At 38.2% G+C, this 23,527-nt stretch overlaps 1 protein-coding gene across 9 annotated transcripts in view; it reads right to left on the bottom strand.

Annotated features, from left to right (window-relative positions):
• The window catches only part of STK4 (serine/threonine kinase 4), a 114,970-nt gene that overhangs the window by 70,927 nt on the left and 20,516 nt on the right, over positions 1–23,527 (bottom strand). For all 9 annotated transcript variants that reach the window (XM_065523199.2, XM_065523201.1, XM_065523200.1 and 6 more), the window contains 6 exons: positions 20,375–20,489; positions 14,973–15,137; positions 6,973–7,140; positions 4,863–5,000; positions 1,644–1,772; positions 812–998 (listed from right to left, as the gene is read on the bottom strand). In XM_065523199.2, the coding sequence (XP_065379271.1) occupies positions 812–998; positions 1,644–1,772; positions 4,863–5,000; positions 6,973–7,140; positions 14,973–15,137; positions 20,375–20,489 (902 nt within the window). The remainder of the gene's footprint in view (positions 1–811; positions 999–1,643; positions 1,773–4,862; positions 5,001–6,972; positions 7,141–14,972; positions 15,138–20,374; positions 20,490–23,527) is intronic.

Here is a 23,527-nt window from a genome sequence, read left to right as displayed (position 1 = left end):
CCTTAAGACAAGCAGATGATTTAGCACTCAGAGTCAATGAAAAGAACCAGAGGTCAGTAACTCATTACTGCAAAATGAACATACTTTTAAAACAGAAGAGGAGGAGAAGGGCAATCTAGTACATGGCATTTAGTTGATAATTTGTATATCACCAAACATGGGATTTCTAGGGTGCCTTAATCTTGAGTTTAAGGGATGAAACATAAAGCACCACAAGCACTGAATGACACAAGAATTTCACTCTAAGATAGGAGCTGAACACAAGGTGTTAGGCCTAGTTACAGGCAAAAAAGGATCAGCCAGATATGGAAAGAAGCAGAGATGAGTTTAAAGTAGAAGAAACTGGATGGAACTTTTCAACTTGTCCAGTCATCTTTCATTGACTGACAGTGTTGGTAAACTTGCGTTAGACCCAAACTGTCATGAAAATAAACTGAAGATGTATGTACAGTAAATAACTCAGAATGTCATTACACCTTGATAGGAATTATGCATCAAACAATGCATGTGCTTCCAAAGATCAAGGTAAGGAAGGAAAATAATGACACCATTCAATGAGAAAATGGCTGTTCTGGTTCAAAAGCAAAATCCTTTCTCACTGTTGATGCTTTCTTGACTTTGACTCCACAGGTCAGCTTTCCCCCTCCCCAAACCTCCTGCCCCCATTGCAAACCTCCAAGTTTTCTACTCCTTTGGTTGTGACAAAAGAAAGAACTCAAAGCTAAGCCTGCATAAACCATGAGAATCTGTCTTCTCTGAAATATGTATGCTTGATCTGAGAAGTCAGTGGATTTACTTAGATAAGCCTTACTTTTCATAGTTCCTTCCTCTTCCTCATCCTCTGTATTGATCACCATGGTGCCCAGCTGTGATGGCAACGTGTCATCGTGCTCAATCATAGTATTGGCTCCATCAGTCATGGTGCCGGCTACTCGGACAGTGCCCATCTCATCACCCACTGCTCGAACCATTGTGCCAGAATCCATTTCATCCTCTTCCTGTGAACAGATACAATCTCAAATTGGGGCTAATTTGACAAAAGACGCTGAGTTTTCTGAATAGCTACTACTTAGTGAAAATATTTCGACATTTAACACTTACTCAGGTCCTAAACTCACCTTCCAGAAATGAAAGCACTGTTACTTAAGCAAAGATGACAAACTTATCCACATGATAATAAGCTTTGTATCTAACCCTAAAGGAATTCTTCCTCCACTCTTCTTAATAGAGTTTTGCAACATAGATCTAAGAAACTCATGTGAACATCTTTGGAATCTCAGGGTTGTGAGGAAGTCTATAAATATAAAAGCTACATGTTAAGTATGGATCCCAGATTCCCTAAAAGGATATGAAAAGCCAAATCCCAGACCTGAGCATTCTCTCTCTAAATAAAAAGTTAAATTGAGTAAAAGATGGGGGGGCAAAAGAGTGAAATTTGAAGGTGTTTTATAGGAAGCACTGGGAGAAGAACAAGTACAGATACAGCAACCCTCTAGCATGAGTTGGTCCAGGTTAGGACATAGCTATGCTGGAAGTCTCCAGCTCCAAGTTGATCCAATACCTCCTATTCATCTTACCTGGTTTGGCAATCATAAAATAACAAGCATCAATGCCTGAGGCCCACAGCAATGGCTGCCACTCACTGAGTTTTCTTCATCGTCCTGGTCCACTTCCCGCTGCTGGGATTCCTGGCGTTTCAGTTTCACATCCATGGCTTCATTAATTAAGTCTCGCAGTATTGACACTCCTTTGGCACTCTTGACAAATGGGTGCTTAAAGAATAAAGTAAAAAATACTGTGGACAATTTATATGGTGACAGTGCCAAAACAGTACCTAGAATACAGTAGGTACTGGATAACATGTGTTGAATCAATCAATGAATCTGATCTTTCTCTTTGTGCTTTGGACAACAGCTAAACCACACTCCCTTTATAACTCTGAGCAGAGCAAATTCAGTCTTTGCCCATCTTTTTCAGCCTGGCTGAAATGCCTATGCCATTTCTCTCTGTCAAATCTAGCGATTCTCAATAGGGAGTATCATCTCCTGGAGGAAGTTGTGTAAACATGTTGGGAACATGTTATAGCTGTCACAATGTTTGGTGAGCACAAATGGCATGGGACACTAGCAATTCTGCAAAGTACAGAACTGTCCTGTACAACAAGGAACTGTGGCAGATTCTGCACATCTTTCAAATGTCTCAGGTTGTGTACACACCTTAGTAGATAATACCAAAAAAATGTTTTCAAGAGATATGCAAAAAGGCCAGTGATTTGGGAGGTGATTTTAGAGAGGGGAGCTTAATGGAATGAAGAAATTATTTAGAAATCACTGAAAAATCTACTCATCTGACTTGTTCTACAGTAGCATTTCCAACTACACATTTAGGTAAAAAGGATTTTAGTGCAAAAATGCAGTTGCTACAGAAATACTAAACTGATCATATATATGTAACAGATTTTGACCCAAATATTATTCAATCACCAAAGATACTTGAAACAAAGGGATATTGTTCAATTTCATTAATAAAAATTGCTTTATAAGTTTTTAATATTAATACCATCGTATGTTTTTATTATTTGTATTTGTAGCACGTGGTAAGAAATCTATGCTGTGAAAGTTACACATGGAAATTCTTTTTGGGGAATTGCCTATTGTCTTCCAAACTTACTCTAGTATTGTCCCCATTGTTTCTTGGCAATCCATTCTCTGTTCTCCATCACCCATCAAAGGATACAAGTTCCAAGTAAGAACTCCAGAGATGTAAAGTATACCTCAAAATGTGATCAGATTGCAATACAGGAGATACATTTCCATGACATTTTGTCACTACCCCATCCAGGTAGGAAAAGAATTTGGCAATCCACTTAGAAATAAGACCCAACTCATTTGCAATAATATCATATTGCTTTGTTCTTTCCACTTGGAAAAGCTACAAGATCATATCCCACCTTCTGTAATCAGAGACAAATAAATCTGGCCTGTTATTATTTAACATCAGTTTCATGCTAGTGTCCATTCATTCTTTTTACTGTATTTCTTAAATGGCATAGTTTCTGATTTTCTTTCTTTCTTTTTTTTTTTTTTGAGATGGAGTCTTGCTCTGTTGCCCAGGCTAGAGTGCAGTGGCACAATCTCAGCTCACTGTAACCTCTGCCTCCCAGGTTCAAGTGCTTCTCCTGCCTCAGCCTCCTGCTGGGATTACAGGCATGTGCCACCATGCCCAGCTAATTTTTGTATTTTTTTAGGAGAGATGGGGATTCACCATGTTGGCCACGCTGGTCTTGATCTCCTGACCTCAAGTGATCCGCCTGCCTCAGCCTCCCAAAGTGCTGGAATTACAGGCATGAGCCACTGTGCTTGGCTAGTTTCTGATTTTCTTACAGCTCTTAAATCTAAACTCATTCATGATGCCAGGCACAGGTATCTATTTCATTATGTCTGCAAACTGGGTCAGGCAGAATTATTTGCAAATTGAAAGTCATATTATTTCATTATAAATTATCTTTACTTTTCTCCATCACATCACAGACAATATTGATTCTTTTTAAATTACAGGCATAAAAAGTTTTATTATATGTGAGTTTCATTCCAAAAAAGTAATGAGAGTTTTTAAATATACACATTGTTATAAAAAGGGGGCACTGGGTCTGAAATGGCTGCAAATGATTGGCCTAGCCCAATTATAATAGCTGATATTTATCAAGTTCATACCATACTGTCTTCAGTACATGTGAACATTGTTCAAAGTAACACACATTATATCATTTAATCATCACAACACATGAGGCAGATACTGTATCCCCATTTTATAGATCACAAAACTAAAAGAACAGAGAGGTTAAGTTACTTGCCCAAGATCACAAAGCTAGTAAATTGGGAGCCAGGATTCAAACCTGGGCAATCTGACCAGGATCCAAGCTCCTAACCACTAAGCATACTGTCTGCCACATCCCTGCCACCTATCCTTCTAGGGCCAGGCCTAGAAGCTACCTACTCCAGGAAAGCACTTTTTGCATCTCCAGTCCAAAGAGGCCTTCTCCCACCCTGAACTACAACAGTACCCACCACTGATCTTAATTCTTTGTCAGACTCAGGTAGACTTGATGGTACCCCTGCTTTGGAATAAAAAAGACTCAAGTTCTAACACTGACTGTGCTATTTACCAGCTGAGTGACCCTAAATGAGTAAACCTCCCTAAGCTTCCGTTTTCTTCATCTATAAAACTGAACTAATACCCACCCTTCACAGGGTCTATGTAATGATTAAATGGCCCATGTGCAAAGTATGTGGCACATAGCAGGCACTCACTAAATGTCAATTCCCTTTCTCTAATCCCATACTACCCTGTATTTTCTTGCATTATTGTCTTATTCGACGATTTAACATTATTTTCTATGTCTTTTCCACTCAAATAGATTTGAACCTCCCTAGAGGCAGGCAATGTCTTAAACTTCTTTTACTTTGTTTTTTGAGATAGCATCTCACTCTGTTGCTCACGCTGGAATGCAGCAGTGCAATCATGCCTCACTGCAGGCTCAACCTCCTGGGATCAAGAGATTCTCCCACCTCCCACCTCAGCCTTCCAGGTAGCTGGAACTACAGGCATATGCCACCACACCTGGCTAATTTTTTGCATTCTTTTTGTTGAGATATAGTTTCACCATGCTGGCTGGCCTCCAACTCCTGGGCTCAAGGAATATACCTGCATCAGCCTCCCAAAGTGCTAGGATTACAGGCGTGAGCCACTGCACCCAGCCTGCCTTATACTTCCTTACTGTCTCCACGTAGGTGACCTCACGGCATCTTTTGGTCAGTGTGTAAATGAAATGGAGCGAGGCGGCATCAGAGGGTGATTCATACCTGCAGGAGCTGAGTGGCTGTGGCTCTCTGCTCAGGACTCTTTACAAGACACTGTTTCACAAAATCTGTAAAGTTATCTGACCACAGCTCTGGTTTTCGGAATGTGGGAGGAGGATTTGTAGGAATCATGAAGATTGCCTGGTTAGAACAAACAAATAAGCAAAAAGATCTGATAAAATAAAAGTAATGCTCCAATAAAAAAAAAATACATCTGGAATTACATTTGAAGCTTAGTAAATAATTTTTCACTTATCCACTGAGAAGCTCACCCAAATTCCAACAAAAGTCTAAGCATTTGCAAGTACAAAGCCTGACGGTTAAAGAACCTGATATATCTCCCTCTCTCCTTTTCCCTCTCTCATATATGGGTCTTGTTCCCTAAAACTCACAACATCGATCAAGCTTTATTATTATTTTGGTAACCACAGTACATTGCCTTTTAAAGTAGAAAGGTGAGGCAGAAGAGTATCTACATCCTCAAGATAACCCTGGCCCCATGGTTGTCAAGTTTCCCTGCCTCTTAAAAGTTATTACCACCCCCAGATGTCAGCAGCAACTACACAATAAAGTCATTAACCAGAAGTCCCAAAAATCACAATGGGGTCATTAACTTCCAAACTAAGCTAAATCAACGTATGTGTGAGGGGGAAAAATTAAAAATTGGCCCACTATGTTGCAGTTACATTCTACTGTTTCCAAAAATAAGACTATTATTTATTAAATTTCCAATTTTAAAAAAGCTACGTTTTTTGAAAAGTAAAACACTATACAAATAAGCAGCTTAAATTATATTATTTAAATCTAAAATTGTAACTTGTAAATCTCCTCGCTCCTTCTCCCAAAAAAGAGGGAGGACTTATCTTGAACATGAATTTTTGTAAGTCTCTTAATAGGAGAATTAATTAATCAGAGAAGAGGAAGAGCTGGGGTAGGGAAGGATGGAGAGGACCACAGAGCCCCTGAGGAAGGCAGGGTTGGGGCGGGTGTTACAACAGTGCTATGATGAAGGGTTCTGGGACTGCTTAGGGTGTCAGTTAAGCCTGGGAACTGCTTAGGGTGTCAGCACTGGAAGAGCTTCACTGGAGATGCATTCCATGGGCCTTTAACATTCTAGAAGGAGATAGAGGTTGGAGAGTACACAGTCTCCAGATGAAGAGAATCTGGGGATCTACAAGCCAGAACTTATAAATTCAAACACCTATAGGGGCCAGGCAGAAGCAAGACAAAAAATGAACAAGGCTGGGTTTCAGTGACATGAGTTCAAAAATACAGTTTGCTTTCTTCTTAACACTACTATAAGAAAAACATTAGAGAAATACTGTAATAAGTGGCAGCTGATACTTGGTGACACAACGGGGAATCATGGAGACTGATAAAGTAGAAAGTTCATACTCTGTATAAAGGAGACAACCACTACTCAGCTCCAGTGAGAATGCTGACATGGTAAAAAGTGGTTGTCCAAACTATTCAAAGTGAGTGAGTGAGAGTGTGTGTGTGTGTGTGTGTGTGTGTGTGTGTGTGTGTGAGAGAGAGAGAGAGAGAGTGTAGCGCAAATCAAACTAAGCATTTCTATGGCCTACGTCCTGCCAGAGGACTATCAATACACAACCTCTGGAATGGAGAGGGGTGGAACACACTTAATGACTACAACTAGAGTCAGTAGAGGTATATCATCTATAGTGACATGAATTACACATAATTCATTTATTGTTTGCAACCTAATCAAGTAAGCCATCGAACTAATTTTTTTTTTTTTTTTTTTTTTTGAGAGTCTCACTCTCTTGTCCAGGCTAGAGTGCAATGTCACGATCTCGGCTCACTGCAACCTCTGCCTCCAGAGTTCAAGAGATTCTCATGCCTTAGCCTCCCAAGCAGCTGGGATTACAGGCACAAGCCACCACACCCAGCTAATTTTTGTATTTTTAGTAGAGACAGGGTTTCACCATGTTGGCCAGGCTGGTCTTAAACTCCTGACCTCAGGTGATCCATCCACCTCAGCCTCCCAAAGTGCTGGGATTACAGGTGTGAGCCACAACGCCTGGCTTGAACTTAACTTTTTAATGATGATCAGTAACTAACCACGCCACTGGCTTTCTGTCTACTTCCTTACCCTCATTGGATGGATATCAGCATAAGGGGGCTTTCCTTCAGCCATTTCTATGGCAGTTATTCCCAGGGACCAGATATCTGCTACACAGTTGTATCCAATTTCCTGAATCACTTCTGGAGCCATCCAAAATGGTGTTCCTATCACTGTATTCCGCTTGGCCATGGTATCCTAAAATAGAAAGGGAGAGAGACTGACACTAAGCTTAAAACTACCGAGATGTCTACAGAAAAAAAAAAGAAGAAAAAAAAACTATTGAGAAAAAGAGGCTTTTCCAACAATAAAAAAATGCCTTGTACTTGAAATACATATAAAAACTATACTCCGAGCATGATTAAGCAGGCATAGAAGAAATTCAAATGACAAAGAAACACAAAAAGATTCTCAATTATTAAAACACAAACTAAGATTGACAAAAAATTTTAAATTAATAATGCTGATAATAGCATAGAAAATCAGGCACTGAAATACAATGTTACTGCAGTATAAATTGGTACATTTTAGTACGTAAGTTGGCAATATTTATTCAACTTTTAAATATTCACATCCTTTGATCCAAATCTATTTCTTGAAATCTATCTTATGTTCAAGTGTTCCAAACTATATGCACAAAGACTGTAGAAATGTCTGTAATGGGGGGATGAGGAGGAAAAGGAAACAACTCAAATGACCATCAAAATATAAGAAGTTAAATATAATAAATAACCGTATACTGAAACACCACATTAAAAAGAAAAAAAATGAAGATATATACCTTTTCCTAGCATGGAAAAAATGCACAACATACATTATTACAAAGCAAAAAAAAGTTGTAAAATTATATGTAATATAGCCCTGTTTTTGTAAAAGGAATATATATAATAATGATGATCATAACAATAATAAAACAATTACCAGTAATAAGAAATGTTGTTATATCATAGTACAAAAAATCTGGAGTAATACATACTAAACTATTAATATAATATTTATAATAGTTATAATAATATAATAATATAATATAATAGTTATATCTAGTAGGCAGAACCACTAAAGGTTTTTACCCTCTATCCTGTATACATCTGTAACATTCTGAAAGTTTACATGAGCATACATATGCAGTAAAAAAATTTAAAAATTGATACATAAAAAATAATATACAAAATATCTTAGTTTGTGGCCTAAAGAAGAATATGTGGATATAGTACACATTACAGCAAATAACCACTTGCATACTTTCTCAGGATAGCATGGCCCTACTGAAAGAGAACCTCCCTACAGTTCCTATGCTTTAGCAAAAGAAGGAATTTTTTTTTTTTTTTTTTTTTTTTTTGAGAAAGAGTTTTGATCTTTTGCCCAGGCTAGAATGAAGAGGCACAATCTCGGCTCACTGCAACCTCCGCCCCTGGGGTTCAAGCAACTCTCCAGACTCAGCCTCCTATGTAGCTGGGATTATAGGCACCCACCACCATGCCCAACTAATTTTTGTATTTTTAGTAGAGACAAGGTCTCACTACGTTGGCCAGGCTGGTCTCGAACTCCTGACGTCAGGTGATCCACCTGCCTTGGCCTCCCAAAGGGGATTACAGGCATGAGCCACCACGCCCAGCAAAAGAAGGATTTTTAAACAGAACTAAATACAAGAAAGGATTTCCAATCATGATCACTGATATTCCTTCTGAAATGCCTGTGACTTAGGTTACTCCAGTCAGAAGCAAATGACAGGTCATTTAAATCAATCTCATTGTCAGTCCTGTGTAAAAAATTAACACAGGAACTAACTTACTGCTTAGTCATTTCCTTAGCTCTGAAACTTCAAATTTGCAGGGGTGTTTTCAAATGGTGGCAAAGTTGTTTTCACTGGATTATTTCAATTAGAAATGGTTACTTGCATAGCTAGAAAGTTTTTGAAAATTATTAAGAGTAATGATTGTACACTAACCCCACTTAGATTTGTATTATAAAGTTATATTAGTACAATAGCATAGCAATAAAAAATATAAAGTTCGGAAGTTGACTATGGCATATGTGTGTGTATATATATGTGAGTGTGTGTGTATATATATATCATATATATGTGCTATATAAAACATATATATGCACACATATACATGTTATATATATATAGCACACATATATAATATGATTTATGATTAAAATGTCATTTAAAATCAGCAAGCAAAGAACAGATTATGAAAAAAAAGCACTGGGAATCTAGTTAGTCATTTGTAGAACTCTACACTTAAATGCCTACCTTATACTTTCACCAAAATAAGCTCAAATAAGTTGAAATTTTAAACATAAAAAACAAAGCCCAAAGAATACTTTAAAAAAGTACATTAGATGGCCAGGCATGGTGGCTCACGTCTATAATCCCAGCACTTTGGGAGGCAGAGGCGGGCAGATTGCCTGAGCTCAGGAGTTTGAAACCAGCCTGGGCAACATAGCAAAATCCCATCTCTACTAAAAGTACAAAAAATTAGCCGGGTGTGGTAGCAGGCACCTGTAATCCCAGCTACTCGGGAGGCTGAAGCACGAGAATCGCTTGAACCCGGGAGGCAGAGGTTACAGTGAACCAAGATTGCGCTACTGTCCTCTAGCCTGGGTGTCAGAGCAAGACTGTCGCAAAAAAAAAAAAAAAAAGTACATTAGCCAGGCATGATGGCGCACGCCTGTAGTCCTAGCTGCTTGGGAGGCTAAGGTGGGAGGATCACTTGAGCCCAGAAGTTCAAGATTATAGAGAGCTACAATCATGCCACTGCACTTTAGCCTGGGCAACAGAGCAGGGGTGGTGGCTCATATCTCTAATCCCAATACTTTGGGAGGCTGAGGCAGGAGTTCCAGAATAGCTTGGGTAAAACAGGGAGAGCCCATCTCTACAAAAAAATTTAAAACTTTAACTGGGCGAAGTGGCACACACCTGTAGTCCTAGCTACTTGGGAGCCTGAAGCAAGAGGATCGCTTAGGCCCAGGAGTTTAAGACCAAAATGAGCTATGAACATGCCACTGTACTCCAGCCTGGGTGCCAGGGCAAGACCTTGTCACAAAAATACAAAATAAAATAATAATAAAAAAAACTATAGATAAATTGTTCTATAATGTTAAGGAGAAAAAGGTTTTTTAAGCATGATTAAAGACAGAAACCATAAGATAAAAGGTAGATGGATTTTTCTGTACAAAATTTGGAAACTTATGTAGTATTTTTTTTAAAAAGCCATAATCAAAATTAAAATACAACTAGTAAACTAGAAGATATTTCAGCATGTAAAAAAAAGGAGTAACAATTTTAACAAATTTTTTTAGTTTTGGTTTATCTTTTTTAATAGATTTATTTAAAAGATGCAACACTCAGTCAGGCACAATGGCTGAAACCTATAATCCCAGCACTTTGGCATGCCAAGGGGGGCAGATTGCTTGAGCTTAGGAGTTTGAGACCACCCTGGGCAACATGGTGAAACCATGTCTCTACAAAAACTACTAAAAATTAGCTGGGGGTGGTGGTGTGTGTCTGTAGTCCCAGCTACCCAGGAGGCCAAGGTGGGGGGATCACCTGAGCCTGGTGGTTGAGGCTGCAGTGAGCCGTGATCATGTCACTGCACTCCAGGCTGGGTGACAGAGCAAGAACCTGTCCCAAAAAAAAAAAAAAAAAGGTCCAACATTCAATTAGGAAAACTGACACACACAAAAATGAACATTTACAAACAAATTGTTATAAATGGCCAATAATCAAATGCAAAAATATGTGAATTGCTTTGAGAAATAACAAGAAAGATACAAGTTACTGCCCATTCAGCATTAGCAAATATGAAGGGAAAAGAGCACATTTATATACTGAAGTTGGAAACTGAAATTGTTCACTTCTAGAAGAAATTCAGCACTATGCATCAAAAGCACTTTGCCAATATACATTCATCTATTTTCTGACCCAGATTCCAATGTAAAGAAATTATCCTAAGGATTTACTCAAGAAAATGCTGCAAAATTTAGTTGCAGGAATGTTAATCACAGAATTTATGCTTATAGTGGTGGGAAAACTAAGCAACCTTAATGGGTACCCAACGTCCAACTGTAGGGAAAGAGTTAAATAAATCATGCTATATCCATACAATGAAATACCCATGTTGCCACCAGAAATAATATTACAGAGTCTTGGGTAAAGATGACAGCTTGAGCAAATACATTTTACTTTCACTCTCTCTCAAAACTCACTCAAAAAGATACTAAAAAGATTGTTTTTTAAGAATAAATCTAGAAGAATAAAAAAACAAAGGGGAAAACAACGACAGCCACAAAATTTTAAAAGCTGGAGAGCAGATGGCCCAGTAGTAACTAACTAAACACACTATAAGATGGAATCCTGAGTCAGTCGCCAGGAAAACTAGGAAACAACCTGATTTTAACATCAACCCCTCCAAAAGGCTTAGAAATTGGTGGCATCAGGTAGAGAAAAGAGGGGTGAAAACGGACATCCAAATAGGAAGCCTGGGTTGAAAGAGTTAAGAAGCAGCTAAGCACCCTAAACCCTCCTCTCCCATCAAGCAACTAGTGGGTTTCCCTCGCCCCACCCTGGCATTAGACTGGAGGTGTACTCTCTGGGGAGGGAAACCGAGGATCTCTAGACTACAGAGAGTGTGGGTGGTGTTGTGAATCAGGAACATTAAATGAGCATTAACAGCTAACAATCCCCACCGCCACCACTTCTCAGAAGGCTGCCAGCAAGGCCTACAGCCTCTAGAGAAGAGACCTGAGAGAGGCCTAAACTTAGTAGTACTGGAGGTTTCACAACCAAACAGCCAAGTCAGATCATCTTATACTACAGTTTCAGTTTATTTTAGTGAAGGAAAAAAAAAATCTCCTTTTTTTTTTTTTAACAAAACAACATACATGATCACAGTTCATTTAAAAAAAAAAAAAAGTACAGCAAGGTGCCAGGACACAAGATAATATACAAAAATCAATTGTATGTTACACTAGCAATGAACAATCTGAAAATAAGGCAAATCCATTTAAAATAGCATCAAAAAGTACAAACTACTTAGGAATGAATTTAACCAAATACATGCAAAACTTGTACACTGCAAATTATAAAACACTGCTAAAAGAATTAAAGAAAATCTAAATAAATGGAAAGACAGCTTATGTTCATAGACTGGAAGACAATATTGCCAAAATGACAGTATTTTCAAGCTGATTTAAGATTCAAAACAATGTCTACCAAAATCCCAATGGCCTTTTCTGCAGAAATTGACAAGCTGATCCTAAAATTTATGTGGCAATACAAGGGACCCAGAATAGCCAAAACAATCTTGAAATAGAAGGACAAAGTTGGAACACTCACACTTAACCAATTTCAAAACTTACTTCAAACTTACAGTAATCAAGAGAGCATAGAACTGGTGCAAGGACAGACATATAGGTCAATAGAAGAGAATTGAAGGCATAGAAATAAACTCATACATTTCAAGAAAGAAAAAACAGTCTTTTCAACAAATGTTGGAACAACTACATATCAACATGTAAAAAGAATGAAATTGGATTCCTATCTCACACCATGAAAACTAACTCAAAACAGATTACAGATCTAAACAGAAGAGCTAGAACTATTAAACACTTCAGAGAAATCATAGGAGTAAATCTTCATGACCCTGCACTAGCTAATGATTTCTTAGATGTGACACCAGAAGCACAAGCGACAAAAGAAAAAAGAAATTGGACATGACCAAAATTTAAAAATTTTATATTTCAAAGGACACCTTCAAGACAACCCACAGAATGAGAGAAAATATTTGCAAATCATGTACATAAGGGACTTATATCTAAAATATATAAAGAACTTTTAAAATTCAACACTAACAAGGTAAAAACCCAGTTAAAAATGGACAAAAGATTTAAATAGACATTTCCCAAAGATACACAAATGTCCAATAAGCAGAAGAAATGACAATCAACATCATTAGTCATTAGTAAAATGCAAATCAAGACCACAAAGAGATACTACCTCTTACTCACTAGGATAGTTATAATCAAAAACACAAAAAAGAAAATGTTGGCAAGGATGCAGAGAAGTTGGAATTCTCATACCTCAGCCAATTTGGAAAACAGTTTGGCAGTTCCTTAAAAAATTAAATATGGAGTTACCATGTGACCCAGCAACTCTGTGTATCATATGAAAACAAAGATTCACACAAAAACCTGTACACAAATTTCATAGTAGCATTATTCCTAACAGCCAAAAAGCAAAACAATCTAAGTGTTCAACTAATGAATAAGTAAACAAAATGTGCTACAGCCACAATGGAATATTACTGAGCAATAAAAAGGAATGAAGAACTGATGCATGTTACAACATGGATGAACTCGAAAACATTAAGTTTTCGAAGCCAGAAACAAAAGGGCACATTGTGTATGATTCTATTTATACAAAATATTCAGAATAGGCAAATCTATAGTGACAGAAAGCAGATTAGTGGTTGTCAAGGGCTGGGAGGAGGGTGGGGACTAACAGCTAAAGGGTACAGTTTGAGGATGATGAAAATGTTCTGGAATTAGACACTGGTAATAGTTGCACAATTTTGTGAATATACTAAACACTAAATTGTACAAATTAAAAGGGGAGAAAAATTCTGCCAAGGCAGGCATTATAGCAATAAGAACACTGTACGTCATTATTGGGTATTCAATCAATTACTAAAATTATTACTAAATGGAATGGATACTCATATATATACACACACAAATAGGTATACCTATATGTATGTGTACATCATATATACATACATACATATGTATATATACATATATATGTGTACATATATATGTGTGTGTGTATAACATACTTACACTTTTTTTTTTTTTGAGATGGAGTCTCACTCTGTTGCCCAGGCTGGAGTGCAGAATGCAATGGCACAACCTCCCAGGTTCAGCCTCCCACGTAGCTGAGATTACAGGCGTGTGCCACCACGTCCGGCTAATATTTGTATTTTTAGTGGAGATGGGTTTCACCATGTTGGCCAGGCTGGTCTCGAACTCCTGACCTCAAGTGATCCTCCCGCCTCAGCCTCCCAAAGCGCTGGGATTACAGGAATGAGCCACTGCACTCAGTCAATATTATATTATTTTATAGACCACCAGAGTATGTACTTTTTCAATTTGGTTTCCTTACTAAGATTGTGGTTTAGATAATATTGTCTGGTACTGTTTACTTGTGTGTTAACAACAAAACCTTTTGGAGAGCCCATAAATCATAATATTGAATAAGGTTCTGATTTATTTTAAACATTGAAGCAGTTTCTGTGCTGTTACAATACCTGAGACTCCCTAACATGTCCCAGGCAGACTTATAATAAAAAAATAAAAATAATTTTAAAAAAACTGTACATAACACCAGTTCTAAACATACACTATACATATTCATTCTATCACCCAAGAAAATCACTTGATATATAATATTGTTGCAAATTTTAGAGTATACCTCCCTAGAACTGTTTCTATTTTTCTATATATACTTTCGTATATACTTATGTATTTTATAGAATCAAATAATTCTGGACTTCCTATTTTGAAAACAAGTTTTTTTTTTCTTTTTCACTTCCACGCACTAGTTAGGCAGAATAATCAAGAGACTGTATCCTGGACTCAAACGAAGAGTGTTTCAGTACAGTAACCGCCAAGTACTACCTGGAAGATGAATGAGATGATGCTATGTCTTAGCCAAGGAAAGCAGTTTGGACTTAATTTTTCTTTCTTTTATAAATATGTTGATGTAGTCCACTAGAGTAATCTATCATTTCTTGTTTCATTTTTCATCTTTATAAAAGTTAAACAAAGTTAAGCTATGTGACCTGAACCCCAGGAAAAGATCTAAAATAGCCTACGGACTAGCTCTTTTGTAACCTATTGGCAGATTCTGTAATTTCTTACTAATACAATTAAGTCAAGTATTATATTTTTAAAATAGGCAAATAAAAGGAACTGCTTCTCAGGACAGAACTGAAAATTATCAATACAAGTAATTTTTTACTTACTGTAAGTTGACCTGCTACCCCAAAATCTGCAAGTTTTGCGTGTCCTTCTGTATTTAGCAAAATATTTCCTGCCTTGATATCTCGGTGTATTTTTCTCATAAAATGAAGGTATTCAAGTCCCTTAAGAGTTGATTGTAATATTGTAGCTATTTCATCTTCTGTTAACTGAAAAAAGAATAAGAGTTCAAAGTCTATAAGTTTACATCAGCGCATTAGAAAAAGGAGAAAAAATCAGATCCAAACACCTTTCTTTAATAGAAACAGATCTTATTCGACCTGTGAACAGCATTTGACTGCTTATACCATAGATACACTGACCACTCCCAAAGCTATATTTCCATACCAGATCTCCCCTCACTCAGATTTATGTATCTGCCTATACAACATCTCCAACTAGAATACCTAGCCAGCATCATAAGCATAACATGTCAAAATCAAATTCTATGTCTACCACCTTACCCCTCTCCCTCAATCCATCCAACCTACTCTACTTCTCCCACAGTCCTCTCTCTCTCAGCAAAAGGAAACTTTATTCTTTCAGTTGCTCTGGTCAAAAACCTTGAAGTCATCCTTGACTTTTCTCTATCTTCGAAATACTGTATATCCAAATACACCCTCTGTAATCACCATGGTCCAAGTCACCATCATGTCCTGCCTGCACTATTCTCATAATCTGCTGACTGGTTTCTTTGCTTCTGCTCTTGACACTCTACGATGTATTTTCCACACAGAAGCTATAATTAAAATGTAAGCCAGAGTCAAAACTTACCAATGTCTTCCTAACTCACTTAAAATAAAAGTCAGTCCTTACCAAGGCTTTACATGATCTGGCTCCCAGCTACCTCTTTAACTTCATCTTCTACCACTTTCTACCTGGCTCAATCTGTTTCAACAAAGGCTTGCTTCCTTGCTGTTCCTCAAACACTCTAAGCACACTCCCCTTTCTGGGCCTTTTCAACTGCCTATTCTCTTCATCCTGATGTCTATCCAATTTGCTTCCTCAGTTTGCAATCTGCCCAAATATCACCACCTCATAAAATGGACAGGACTTTCTTACTCCATTTCTAGCTCATTCTCTATTCCCTTAAATTACCTTGTCACTGCAGTATACTACCATCTGACATATTACCCATTATTTATCTATTTATGTGATGTCTTCCCTGCTGGAAACACAAGCTCCTAAAAATGTCTGTTTTGTTTACTTTTGTTTCCCTAATACCAATAAAGCCACCTGGCACACAGTAGGCACTGAAAAAAATATCTGTTGAATGATGATAAATAAATGAAAGTTAGAATGCTAGAAACTAGTATAGAATGTCTCATCTGTCCAATATAGACTTTCTGCAGACCCAACACCAGTCCTAAACAAACTCAATCTATCACCAAACTTACACGGTTCCCCTTCTGACGAACAACTCACACGTGAAAAGGAGTGTGCTCTGGTGCAAAAACTGTAGGATTTGGGATTAGGAAGATGTAGCCTTTACTCCTGGCTCTACTTTCATGTGACTTAAGCAAGTTACTGACCTTCTCTTAGCCTGTTTCCCAATCTATAAAATAGGAATATAACTTTTCTTTAAGAGTGTCATGAAAATCAATTAATATAAGGTGTCATAATTTAACACCTATGATATTATCAATCAATATTTAATAAGCACCATGTACTATGCTAATAATATGAAAAACAGCCAAGCACAGTGGCACATGCCTGTAATCTCAGCACTTTGGGAGGCCGAGGCAGACAGATCACTTGAGGCCAGGAGTTCAAGACCAGCCTGGCCAACATGACGAAACCCTATCTCTATTAAAAATACAAAAATGAGCCAGGCATGGTGGCAGGCGCCTGTAATCCAGCTACTCAGGAGGCTGAAGCAGGAGAATCGCTTGAACCTGGGAGGTGGAGGTTGCAGTGAGCTGAGATCGTGTGCACTCCAGCCTGAGTGACACAGCCAGACTCTTTCTCAAAAATATATAAATAAATAAATAAAGGCTAGCCATTACTAAGTGTTTAATCTATGCTAAGCACTATGTTTGTAATCTCATTTCATCCTTACAACAATTAAATGAGGTGGAGGAACTATTATTATCATCATTTTATACATAATGAAGCTGAGGCACAGACAAGTTAAGTCATTTATGCCAAAGGTCACAGAGAAATGATAAAGCTTTCACTAAAGTCCAGGCAAACACTATTGGCAAGGTAGTAGGCTAGAGTCTGGGGTACCTTCTATAGTGGAAGAGAACAAAGCTCATGACTTGACTTACCACCTCTTTATTCTAACCAGCTAAGCTAATCAGTTAAAGTAGCACTGCCTAATAGAAATATAATGGGAACCATAAATATAATTTCTCATTTTTTTAGTGGCCACATTGAAAAAGGAAACAAGCAGGCGCAGTGGCTGGTGCTGTAATCCCAGCTACTCAGGAGGCCGAGGCACAGTAGTTCCAACATACAGTGACCTATGATCACACCACTGCACTCCAGCCTGGGCAATAGAGGAAGACTCTATCTTTTAAAAAAAAAAACAAAAAAAGAAGAAAGAAGAAAGAAGAAAGAAGAAAGAAAGAAGAAAGAAGAAGAAGAAGAAGAAGAAGAAGGAGAAGAAATAATTAATTTTGATAATCTGCTTTACTTAACCATATTTATCCAAAATATTATCACTCCACCATGTCATCAATATGAAAAAATTAAAGACTTTTGTTTACAATATTTTTGGCAATAATTCTTCAAACTCTGGTGTATAATTTATATTTACAGCTTATCTCAGTTCAGACTAGCCACATTTTAAGTCCTTAATAACCACACGTGGCTAGTGGATATCACGGTGGACAGGGCAGGGTTATAACATTTGGCAAAATAACGTGTAGCAATTAAAAATCAGCACTTAGGCTGGGCACGGTGGCTCATGCCTATAATCCCAGCACTTTGGGAGGCCGAGGCAGGCAGATCACGAGGTCAGGAGATCAAGATCATCCTGGCTAACATGGTGAAACCCCGTCTCTACTAAAATTACACAAAAAATTAGCCGGGCATGGTGGCGGGTACCTGTACTTGGGAGTACAGTTACTCGGGAGGCTGAGGCAGGAGAATGGCATGAACCCGGGAGGCAGAGCCTGCATTGACCCGAGATCACACCACTGCACTCCAGCCTGGGCAACAGAGTGAGGAGACTCCGTCTCAAAAAAAAAAAAAAGGCGCTTAGTAATTAAGTTAAAATTTACTTAAATATAATAACCTACTATTACAACGGCAAAAAAAAAACAACTAAAAGTGCCATCAAAATTAACTTTGGACTGGTTTAAAATACCTGAAATAAATTGACTTAATGCTGTATATAAGAAGCCCTGAAGTCCAATGTTTAATTCAATAAATTATTCCAGTTTTGGAACTTCTTTACATATATCTTATGTTAGGATATTATTCCTAAAGAACTTGCTATTTGATTAAGCAAACACACTAATTCTGAATAATGTAAATTAAGAAGATAGTATATGAATAATCTAAAAGTTATAACTCAGTTTTAAAACACCCTTACCTTATAATTTGTGTAGCACCTCACAATTTACAAAGTACTTTTACATATTTAAATTAATTTTCCCAACTTTGCAAATATGTAATACAGGTATTATTATTATTAGTTTTCTTATTAAGATAAACTAAAGGCTAAGATTTTCCGTTTCTTCTCTTATCCACACACAATGTACACAGAGGTCAGAGTTCTCTTCTTTATTTTTTGAAACAGAGTCTTGCTCTGCTGCCCAGGCTGCAGTGCAGTGGCGCAGTCACAGCTCACAGCAGCCTTAACCTCCTGGACTCAAGCAATCCTCCCACTTCAACCCCCAACACACCCCAAAAGTTAGCTGGGACTACAGGCACATGACACCATACCTGACTTTTTTTTTTTTTCTTTTTTCTTTTGTAGAGACGGGGTCTCACTATGTTGCCCAGGCTGGCCTTGAACTCCTAGGCTGAAGCAATCCTCCGCCTCAGCCTCCCCAAGTGCTGGGATTACAGGCATGAGGTACCACACCCAGCCCCCGAGTTATCTTTCCAAAACATACATCAGATGGCTCACTCACTTGCTTAGAATCCAGCAATGATTTCCTATCATACTCGGGATAAAATTCAAACTCATTTCCATGACCTACAATATCCAGTACAATCTAGCCCTGCCCACCTGTCAAACCCCATCTCCTACAGCTTCTCCTTTGCCTATTCGCTTCTAGTCACGGTAGCCCTTCTATCACTCAGACATGCCAAACTCATTCCAGCCTCAAGGTCTTTGCACTGGTTACTGCCCACCTACAATGTTCCTTCAGGACTCTTAGCTCCTTTTTGTCATTTGAGTCTTTCTGTAAATGTCACCACTTCTGAGTGACCTTCCTCAACTACTCTAAAATAGCCCACCAAACAGTCTCCACAACTTTACCATCACTTCACCTTCATTCATTTTCTTCATAGCATATATCATTATTATATCTTTTCTATTAATAGTTACCATTAATTTGCTTTTGTTGCCCTATTCCAAAGTGCACTACCATGACAGTAGAGTTGTCATCTGTTTTATTTACTATTAGATTCCTCAGGCCTAAAGCAGTGTTCAAGAAATATTTACTGAATGAATACATACAGAGATTAAGTAACTGAACCAGAACTAGAACCCATGACTCTTAGGTCTTATACTGGCAACCACAGTAACAGTAAATAATCTTTCATAAGGGGATTATTCTCTGATTAACAGGAAATAGAGGAAGTTAATCTGTGAACATGCTAGGTAGAAGCAGAAACCCAAATCCAAATCCAAATGTAAACATTTAGAATTCATTCTATAACCAAGATTTAACAGATACTTTTTTTCCCAGTAAGAAATAACCAAAGCATGCTAAAAATCACTGGACTAAATTGGTGTCAAAACTGCCACATTGCCAGGCATGGGCAGGTCACACCTGTAATCCCAGCACTTTGGGAGGCTGAGGTGGAAAAATTGCTTGAGGCCAGGAGCTCGAAACCAGCTTGGGCAACATAGTGAGACCCTGTCTCCACAAAAAAAAATTAAAAAACAAAACAAAACATGAGCTTGGCATGATGGTACAAGTCTGTAGTCCCAGCTACTCAGGAGCCTGAAGTGACAGGATCACTAGAGCCCAGAAGGTAGAGCTATAACTGTAGTGAGCTATGACTGTGCCACTACACTCCAGCCCAGGTGACAGGGGACTCTTGTCTCTTAAAAATAAAAAGCTGTCACACTTAGGAGACATAAAAGAATAAAGATGGAAGAGAACCATGGAAAAGGGGAAATGTGACAGTCATCTCTCTAGTAGGAGAATGTACTGAAAAAGAGGCAGAAAAAAGATAGCATAAGAAACTAGCTCAGCTGCATTGTTCTAGAAGGTAAACCTACCGTTTTATTTCGTAATCGAATGATATCAGATACAGAACCAGCCCCACAGTACTCCATAACGATCCATAAGTCCGTGTTCTTAAAATAACTGCCATAATATTTGACTACATGAGGGCTAGAGAGAGAAAATACAAATTAATAAAATGGCCTTCAAACATCTCTTAATTCATGCTATTAAGTATAGAAAAATTAATTCCTCATCTGGAAAGATCAATTATTCATAGTTAAGGACAAAATGGGCAACCTCCTGATAAGAATGCAAAATGGTATAGCTTTTCCGGAGGGTAATAAATCACGGAAGTATAAAAAATCGGTGGCTCCTTTAACCAGCATTTCTATGTCTACAATTTACCCTCAAAAAAGAATTATAAATGTTCAAAAAGCAACAGTTACCATCATAGTACTATTGACAAAAGTAGAAATTTAGATAACATCTAAATGTCCATCCAACATTAGGGAATTTATTTAAGAACTAATGATACAGGGCCGGGTGCAGTAGCTCATGCCTGTAATTCCAACACTTTGGGAGGCCGAGGCGGCGGATTGCCTGAGCAAGATGGTGAAACCCCGTCTCTACTAAAATACAAAAAATTTGCCAGGCATGGCAGCGTGCACCTGTTGTCCCAGCTACTGGGGAGGCTGAGGCAGGAAAATTGTTTGAACCCGGGAGGTGGAGTTTGCAGTGAGCCGAAATGGTGCCACGGCACTCCAGCCTGGGCGACAGAGCAAGACTCCATCTCAAAAAAAAGAAAGAATGATATAGCCATATAATAAAATATCATGAATCCATGAAAAATGTTATAGAGGAGTATATGAGAAGACATCGTGTTTACAAAAACAAACAAACAAAAAAGCAGGCTACAAAACAGTAATTATTGTAAAACTCCAAAGAGATTTGGAAGAATATGTGTATCAAGGAGTATTTAAGAATGATGATTTCGGGCAGGCGCGGTGGCTCACGTCTGTAATCCCAGCACTTTGGGAGGCTAAGGCGGGCGGATCACGAGGTCAGGAGATGGAGACCATCCTGGCTAACACAGTGAAACCCCGTCTCTACTAAAAATACAAAAAATTAGCCAGGCATGGTGGCGGGGCCTGTAGTCCCAGCTACTTGGGAGGCTGAGGCAGGAGAATGGTGTGAACCCGGGAGACGGAGCTTGCAGTGAGTCGAGATCAGGCCACTGCACTCCAGCCTGGGCGACAAGAGTGAGGAGACTCCATCTCAAAAAAACAAACAAACAAAAAGAATGATGATTTCTCCAAAGGGAAAAGTGATTTTCTTTTCTTTTCATTTGAATTCTTCTAAGAAGTCATATGTACTTTGTAATAAAAACATACACACACTACAACCTATTATAAAGAAAAAATGTTCAGTATCAAACCTGGAATTTTAGGTCTCAAGCTGGAAGAGAGATACCAAACAAGAAATTTCAGAGAAAAATCAAATATCCTATTAAAATAAAATAATGTGCTCTTTGAGAACTGCCAGCTTTAACTGGCTAGATGGTTATCATGGTCAAATAAAGTTTCATAACAACTGATGCTAAAACCAAATTGGCTTCATTAACTCAGAACTCAGAATTTCCTCTTCAAACCTCGGGAAACATGCCAGTGACAAGGACAGCAAAACACACACACACACACAAAGTCACAAGGACAGCAAAACATACACACACACACACACACACACAAAATATTAATGAAAAAAGTGACTAAGGTAAATATTAACACATTTACTCTCTCTATAATACAGTACTGACGGGAGTTAAATACTGCAGGCCATTACTATCAAGTATTTACTACTGACATATGTTCTCTATAGTCTCGCATTGTTGGCTAGATTCTCCTCCCTACACATATATATATATGTGTGTGTGTGTGTGTGTATATATATATATATATACTTAGCCTGTCCAATTAGACTATAAGCTCCCAGAGCACAAGGGCTCTGCTCTGTATTTCACTGTATTCCTTACAGTGCTTAGCACAGGGTAGACTCTTATCTCTTCTTTAATTAAAGACATTTCCATACTCTGTTTGGAACACAGCTCCTACACAGTCTATCGAAAGTGACTAAGTCCCAATTTGCCAAATGGAAAGAACTTCCAAAATGTATCTGAAAAAGGAGCAAATGGAAAACTGCCACCTTCATCTGGTCAATCCAATCAAGAAAAATGGGGATTTTATCTAGTAGACAATAATCACAAAAATAGAAGGAAAAAAAAAAGGAGGGAGAGAGAAAAGAAAGGACTACATTCCCAAGTCTGTGAGACCGAAAGGCTTCTGGACTAATTTTCTAGTAGGTAACCCCACCTAAACCCTAATGTAGAAGTTTTGCAAACAGGGGGTACTAAGTTGATCTGCTGACCAAAAAGCCTTCAGAAGAATGAATGCAGCTTCAACTGAGAGAATTTCTCACCCATCTTCAACTAACTAGAACTGGCATTGCCCCTAACTTTGTGTTTGTCTCTAATCTAAATAGTGCTGGGGAAGCCTGCTCTATCAGTGACCAACCCGTGTTGTCATGGAATTTCAGAGCAAACCACGTGGTTTTCTGTGGTCGTCTTTTGGTCTGACTTCCTGCTTACAACATTTGACAAATCTTAGTTCCTCAAAAATAAATACTTAAGTACTCTCAGCTGGAATAATTTTTTTTAATGTGAAGGAACAGACAGTAGTATATACATAACTACTCTTTTTTTATAGATTTACCTGGTATTCTAAGGTTTCTAGAACTAAAAAACATTTGAATTATCTGTTCTTAGCTATCTCTGCAGAAATGTTTTCTCAATAGGAAGTAAAAAAGATCATTATCACAAAAAAAAAAAAAACAAAAAAAACAAGCACCACCTTCTGCCTCTTCTTCCTAGTGTCTAAAAGGGCTCACTGAAAAAAAGAAAAAAACCAGGCCTGGTAGCTCACTCCTGTAACCCCAGTACTTTGGGATATGGCCAAGGCAGGCGGATCATTTACGGCCAGGAGTTTGAGACCAGCCTGACCAATATGGTGAAACTCTGTCTCTACCAAAAATACAAAATTAGCTGGGCGTAGTGGCACATGCCTGTAGTCCCAGCTACTCGGGAGGCTAAGGCACAAGCATCGCTTGATCCTGGGAGGTGGAGGTTGTAGTGAGCCAAGATTGCGCCACTGCAC

This window comes from Macaca fascicularis, chromosome 10, assembly GCF_037993035.2.
Source record: "Macaca fascicularis isolate 582-1 chromosome 10, T2T-MFA8v1.1".
In the NCBI taxonomy this organism is placed as follows: domain Eukaryota; kingdom Metazoa; phylum Chordata; class Mammalia; order Primates; family Cercopithecidae; genus Macaca; species Macaca fascicularis.
This window is presented reverse-complemented; position numbering and strand designations above follow the sequence as displayed.